Below are 7853 nucleotides of genomic sequence, written 5' to 3' on the forward strand. Positions count from 1 at the left end.
ACTGAGGAACCAATATCCTATTGCAGATTGGTGAAGACTTTATTTCAGCTCGCCAGAGAACACAAGCCTTCAATCATCTTCATTGATGAGGTTGATTCACTGTGTGGCTCAAGAAGTGAGAATGAAAGTGAAGCTGGTCGCAGAATTAAAACTGAGTTCTTGGTACAAATGCAAGGCAAGCTATGTCTTAATATTATTATTTTTCTAAGTTGCTGGGCAGTCTGGGATGTTAATTAAAACTGTTCTAATTTTTTCTATTGTATTGATACATAGGAGTTGGAGTTGACAATGAAGGCATTTTAGTTCTTGGAGCCACAAATATACCATGGGTATTGGATTCTGCAATACGGAGGCGGTATGTTACATTTGTAGCTTTCTACTGTTGTGCTGACAACCTAAATATAGTGTTTCTAAGGTTTTTTTTCGATTTTGTTATGTTCATATTTATTAGAATGGCTGTGGGCCAGGAATGTAATCCGATCCTGCCTACAACCAGAAGGTTTGGCACCATTGCATAAACTGTTGTCCACGGCGTGGCTTGACCTGGCAAGCGAGTGGACACTGGGGGTGAGAGCTCTGCTAAAATCCTGACCTACTATCCTCCCCCCGGGTCCGTTGGTGCACCATCCTCATTTTGCGCCCCCTCCGGAATTTCTCCTGTATCTCCTGCACTGGCCGCGGTTCCTGCGGACCGCCGGTGGGGGCTTCTACGGTTGTTCAGGCCTGCTAAGTTGCGGGCTCCATCTCCTCCGGTCACGGGCGCTATCTAGTATCCACTTCTCCCTGCTGTGTGACTCCCGCCTGCTCTTGCCCTCCTGCCGCATCAGCGGAATAGGCACCAGAGGCGCCGCTGACGCTGCCACCATCCTCCTGTGGTGCTCCCCCCGGTGGTGAGTAAGACTTTCCCTGGGAGTGGCGGCTGCTTCCCCCTGCAATCCTCTGCTGATCTCTGCTCTCGGTCGGCTCCACCCTACTCCGCAGGTCGGTGGCTCCCTGCGCTGCCGCTCCATATGTCCTGGTATGTTGCAGTGCCCAGCTGCAGCTTGCCTGATTATTCTACAGCGTGCTTGTGGCTGATTGTGCTGCTGCCAATATCCTGCATAAGATTGGCGGTGTGCTAGCCGCCGCCATCTTTTATCAAGACTCCTTCAGCAGCAGTTCACCTGCTCTCCTTTTAATTTACAACCCAGTGGGGACTGTCATCTCGTTAACAATGGACACATCTGTCCAACAAATCCTGATGGCCATCTACGCCTCTTCTGACAGGCTTATTAATAAGCGGACTGCACTGCAGGGGGATGCTTCCCCTACCTTGTCTGCATCTAGGGAGTGTGTTGCCAGTGACAACAAGATTCTGCATCAGTGCCACACACCTGAGACTCCTGCAGCACCTGTGATTGTTCTCCTGTCGGCTGAGAACTCTTGGAAGGACCTGCCCGTTTCTGGAAATGGTTGTTATCCTGAATCTGTACAGCTGAAAGATGCTGTGGTTTACTTTGGAGATCATCCAGTTTTCCTGCCTACAGCTGTATTGTGGAGATCATGCTTTATCCTTCTGATTATCCTCCAGAACCTGGACTTGCCTTTGTTATTATGATGCGATCTGTTTGTGGTCCTGAACATTAGCCGGACTAGTGTTTGTTGCCACATTGTAGTCTGAGAGGCCCCCCCCCCCCTTTTATTATTTCTCATACTCCTCTATATGTACCCTGTTTTACGGTATGGTATATGTATATATGGGTACATATTTTTCCTGTTAGGTGGGAGGGGGGGGGAATCTGGTTCTTGTCCGACCTGGCTAGGGGGTCATTAATTTAAGCCCTGGTTAAATATTTGTTATAACATCCTGTATATGGGGGAGAAGGGGTAAAGTTAGATGTAGGTAATACTTGACAATATGTTTTCCTATCCTGAAATACCGCATCCGATACTCCTTGTCATCATATGTCCATTGCCCCAGCTGGTCCATTCTATTGCCATACTTTTTTTTTTTTTTTTGTGGGATAGTATGGGTGGGAGGGGATAGTTTGTGGTATAGTTGGTAAGGATGTGGGGGGGGTTAGGGTGGGAGGGGTAAGTTAGTCTTTTGGCTAGAGTAGCTGCTTTAGTCGGCTAAAAGCCACTAACTATTTCTCCTCTATTGTTAGTAGGGGTATGGTTATAGGGAATAAAGTACACCTAAGTTGGGGGTGGGTAGTACAGGGAGGGTGGTATTCTGGGTGGGTTGATTTGGGCCTTTTGGGAGGTTTTCTTTTACTACTGTTATTTGATATAATAGGTTTATTTTAGTTCAGACAGTGATATATTTTCATTATTTTTAGGTACAGATTTAGGGTGCTTTATGGTTTCTCATGCCTTATGTCCCTTTGATCGTGCCTTCTTATACTTTTTTTTTGGTGCTCGGATGGCGCCTCCGAGTAGATGAGCAAATGTGTTTCTATCTTTATTATGGAGGGGCGACACCCATCATACCCCTTCCATTATTCTGAGCATGAACTTGTAGTTGCCTGTATATATCCTAATCTGGTTTTTACATATCTCGTGTATGCACCTACTGATCGGTTGCCCTACTACTGTTTTTGTACATTACCTTTTTTTTCTTCCGGTACTTGTTTCCTAGCACGGCGCCCACGATTTTAATCTTATTACATCATTTTGATCGCCTCGATCGCAGGCGATGCGATCAAAACGATGATATCATTGTACAATCACCCTGATGGGTGATTAGTATGTTATATGCACCACCACTATTAATGCCAACCCGAAGCATGGCGAGCGGCGGCAGTACGCATCCTTCAACCTTTTCATACCCTCACTGACCTTTTCATACCCCCACTATCCACATCGGTGTGGAGTTGATTTTATATAGTGTGGCGAGCACAGCGAGGCGAGGGGACGTGGATAACTTCACATGTATTCCGCGTCCCCTTGCGGGTCGCGCTGTGCTCGCCACGCTTCGGGCTTGGTGGCTCGCTGCGCTCGCCACACTATATAAGATCAACTCGACGTGGATAGTGGGGGTATGAAAAGGTCGGAGGACGCGTACCGAATCCCCTCGCGGGCTCGCTGCGCTCGCTTCGGGTTGGCGTTAATAGTGGTGGTGGCGTTAACAATGGGGGTGCATATAACATACTAATCACCCATCAGGGTGCATGTACAATTAAATCATCGTTTTCATCGCATCGATCGCATGCCATTTTAAAATTGTACAGTTCGGCTCTTAGGACCCGAAAATGTGGTCCCATCGCATACCACTAATTAAGGAATGCGATGGGCGCCGTGCTAGGAAACAAGTACCTTTTTTTTTTTTTTTTTTTAAATTAATAAATTACACTGTTGTCCACACACAAATACAATGGAGTTTTTTTTTTTTTCAAAAACTTTTTAAGGCAAAAAACATCTGAGAATTAAACCGCTACCAGTAAAAGAGCTACTAAGTACTAACAAAGGCGCAAAAAAACTTTCGGGCACAATTCTAGAAAAAAAGGAGCAAGCCACATACAAACATTTCTTTCGCCAATGTAGACTTTATATAGTATATTTGTACGTTGTGACCTCCAATAAGTTCTTGAATATCAAGACCAAATAGACAAAACATGGGTTCAGCAAGAGCTAACCTAGGAACAGTGTAACACACCTGGAGCCAATGCTGAGACAAGCCAGAGTGCACCAAAAGTCAGTTGGATGCACACATTTAAGTGTTCTATAGTGAAACACTTTATATTGCGGAGTACTATCATGTATACTGGCACTTTTAATGAAATCATTGCGGAAATATTATCCCAATATATTGTAGCTGAAGTTTAGTAAAGTGTGTGCAAGACTTTCGCCCTCTATTTAGAGTATAAGAAGTGTGAATTATAATTAAAGCTTTTAAGAACATCTACACAAGTAAACGCTACTAACTGGTAATTCCCACTACCAACAATGTGAATCTTTGGAGTAATTTGTGGCCAATTCTAGCCTTCTGTTAACAGGTTCATTGTCTTTTAATTGCTCAAGCAATGCCATGAACAGTGCACTATACTTGATGATGGTACATGTGTGTCATTTAAAGTGTTCTCTGTACAGATTTGAGAAGAGAATTTACATTCCTCTACCAGAAGAACATGCTCGGACTGATATGTTTAAACTCCATCTTGGAACGACTCCACACAGCCTTACGGATGTTGACTATCGTGAACTTGGAAAAAAAACAAATGGTTATTCTGGTGCAGACATCAGCGTTATTGTACGAGATGCCTTAATGCAGCCAGTGAGAAAAGTTCAATCTGCCACTCACTTTAAAAAGGTATGTTCTTTATTTTTAATGGCTTCCTTGGTGGGATTTAGTGTCTGCATCTTTTCTAGCTCTTAAGATCCAGGATCACGGCTGTCGATCCCTCCCGACAGCCGTGATCCTGGCCTATGTTGCGGTCTGACAGACAGCAGATCGGCAGGCGGGATTTAATGTCCTGCCTGCCGATCAGCAAAAAGGGGGCATGGTCATGAAAACAACCATGGATTGATGATTAGGACATTGCATTCCCCCATAGAGAAGGTAAAGAATATTATCCTTTTTGTTCCTTTTTTTTAATTTTAATTGGAAGACTGAATGATTGCAACTGGTATGGAGTTTCTGTAAAATATTTAATTCTAGAGGCAATATAGTACTAAGTAGTAGGTTTCATTTAGATGGTCATCACCATTCATTTCCACGTTCTGTGCATACACACTAGGCATTTTTGCCCAGTTTGAGCAATTTTCACATCATCCCTTGACATACAGTGTGTACTCACACGCCCCAGCGTGTTTGTTTTTTTTGTGTTTTTTTTTTTATTTCCCCCAAAGGTTGGGGGGGGGGGAGGGAGGGATTGGAAAGTTGTTCACCAGGCCTGTTGTACAGACGATAAGGATGATGCTGTAGCTCGGATAAGTGCAGTGCTCATTTTGAGCTCAGAATCGCCTAGTGTCTATCGGCGTTTGGTGAAAAAATGGCAACATTTCTAAATCCTAACTCAAACATACAGATGCATTAGTACTTTTTGCTGAGAGGAGAATTCTAGACCGTGATTACTTGTCCATAGTGTGAAGTATATATTTTATTAGTTATTCCTACCTTTAGAACCATTTATTATTTTTTCTTTTGTGTATATATATATGTGTGTGTGTGTGTGTATGTATGTATGTATGTATGTGTATATATATATATATATATATATATATATATATATATATATATATATATATATATATATATATATATATATATATATATATATATATATATATATATATATATATATATATATATAATAATTTTTTTTTTTTCTTCTATATTACCTAGGTACGAGGGAAATCTCCTCTCAATCCAGACGTAATACACGATGATCTTCTTGCTCCATGTTCTCCAGGAGATCCAAATGCCATTGAAATGACATGGGTGGATGTTCCTGGGGATAAATTATTGGAGCCAGTTATATGCATGGTTAGTAATATCTAATCTGTATTCTGTAAAAACATACCGTATAAGTCGACCCGAATAAAAGCCGAGGCACCTAATTTTACAAAAAAAAAAAATGGTAAACTTATTGACTCAAGTGGGATCCTCACTCGAGTATAAGCCGCGGCGGGGCTTTTTCAGCATAAAAAAGGTTCTGAAAAACTAGGCTTATACTCGAGTATATATGGTACTTTTTTTTTTTTTGCTGCTGTTTTAATATGCAAAAATTAAGCCAGATTGTGCTTTTATTTCAAGCTTTTTGGCTCAATAACATTTTCCAGCCCTTTTTAGTTGTTTCACATACTGTAGCAGTTATAAGCCTTTGTTAACTAATAATTTTAAACTTTCTTAATGTAGACCTTAATCAAATCTTGGACCATAGAATCTCACACAGAAATGTTTTTTTTTACAACCTTTGGGTTATATCTTTTATCACATTTTTGTTGATTGCAAGAGGACATTGCCTGTCACCATGTCTGATCTGTAAATTCCAGTAAAAAAAGCTGCAAGGCCAGAATGCATTTGGCTGTATCTGTTTACAAAGTGCATTGTTTGTTGTGTAGCTTTTGTTCAGCATGCATACTAATTGTTTTATAATATTCCTTTTTCAGGCCGACATGTTGAGGTCATTAGCTAACACCAAACCTACCGTAAATGAGGATGATCTCAAAAAATTAAAGAAATTCACAGAAGATTTTGGTCAAGAAGGATAAATAAACAAACACACATAATTCAAAGTTGCCTTCAGTAGCCTTTTCCCTTTATTTAGGTATACATGGCATACCAAAAAAATATTTGCCAGTAAAACTGATCATACAAGCCACATGGATCTGATACGTTCTGTTCAATATTCACTGGGTTCTTGTTGATATCCCAGTGTGTTGTAAGGTTTTTTATGAAACCATATCCGGGCAATAGTACTAACCTGTGTAATCAGGGGGTAAGTGGGGCTGTTATTCAAAGTCCTAATGCATTCTATTGTAGCCCAGCTTTGTATTATTGATAAGGATTTGTGTTTATTTGGCTGGAGAAGCAAATTATTGGCATTCTTAAACATTTGAATGTAAGTGACTAAGAAAATACTTTATTCTGTTGCTGTGCCAGGAAACACTTGTCAGAACAAAGGTTAATGGTTATGAGCAGTCAGTCCTTTTGTTAAGTAGCATTTGGTTACATTACACACCATTTTTATTGATATACTTCAGAATGTTGATATATTTTCCTTCTAGTTCAGAGAACGCATGTAAGGAATTTTTAAATTTATTCTCAGAGACCTTCGATATCATATGGATGTATATACTTTGTGCATTTTTTTTTTTTTTTTTTTTTTTTTTTAACGTTGTGTGTTGGGAATAATGTAGCTCTTAGCTAATTGCACAACTTTATTTTGTATGTGGGTGTTTGTGTGTGTGTATATATGTATATTTTTACATTTCCAAGTACATACTATGTTAAACACAAGCCAAAATCTGATTGATTTAAAATGGAGTTATATAGAGGCGTCTCTGTTGTCCATTCTCCCATTAAGGAAACAGAATGCATAATTTGGAACATTTGTTATCCGTGCTACATTGGTTACTTTGCATCTTTATGAAACGATGAAAGAGGAGGATCTATATTTTACTGGTGCCTTCTTTAATATTTTCCTATGAAAAAAAAAAAGGCATAATGTATATTTCTGAATACTGCAGTGCGACCGAATTTATTTTACCACCTGTGTAATACATGATTTTGTGCCTTGTGAGTAAAAAGGTCATCCCATAGTCTTGTTTATCTTATTATTATTTTTGTACATTTCCCATTCAGCACTGATAATACCATTGAGCAAGTACAAAATGGGGTTTCCCTATTTTTACAGTTTTTCTGGACACTCATGGCAATGGGATGATTTTTGTTTGGTCATGTGTCTATAGTTTTATGTTCTGTTTATACAAGCAATCCTAGAACTTCTGAATATTCTGTGTACTCAATAAACATTTACTCTCTATATGAATTTTTTTATTTTTTTATGTGATGTATCATGAAGGGTGATCTCCAAGCATTATGTACTGTCATAATTAATGATATGGCTTCAGTGCACTGGCATAAATAAAACGACTTCCTTTGATTGCTCAAGCGTTTAGTCCAGAAATATTATTCAAGGTTTCTTGAAAAAGGCAGTTTCACCCCGAAACATGTTGGTGAGTGGAGAGCACTTCCGTTAAATTGAGACCCACCCCTTGCCATCGGGTACCGTATTTTGTCTTCATTGTGGAAAAATTCTGGGGGCTCTTTATCAGCTGGTGCACAATTTTTTATTTTTTTATTGTTATTCTTCTGACGTTCTGTATATTTTATTTTATTTTTTTCATTTTGTGACCTAAAATCATTT

General features: G+C 39.9%; 1 protein-coding gene across 1 annotated transcript in view; it reads left to right on the forward strand.

The window, feature by feature from the left end:
- The window catches only part of VPS4B (vacuolar protein sorting 4 homolog B), a 34576-nt gene extending 27107 nt beyond the window's left edge, over positions 1-7469 (forward strand). Inside the window, exons 7-11 of the mRNA XM_083188043.1 lie at positions 27-175; positions 274-355; positions 4072-4291; positions 5327-5467; positions 6094-7469. Coding sequence (XP_083044169.1) covers positions 27-175; positions 274-355; positions 4072-4291; positions 5327-5467; positions 6094-6195 — 694 coding nt within the window. The 3' untranslated portion in view covers positions 6196-7469. The remainder of the gene's footprint in view (positions 1-26; positions 176-273; positions 356-4071; positions 4292-5326; positions 5468-6093) is intronic.
- Positions 7470-7853: the final 384 nt, after the last annotated feature.

This window comes from Crinia signifera, chromosome 5, assembly GCF_055691185.1.
Source record: "Crinia signifera chromosome 5, ASM5569118v1, whole genome shotgun sequence".
NCBI lineage: Eukaryota > Metazoa > Chordata > Amphibia > Anura > Myobatrachidae > Crinia > Crinia signifera.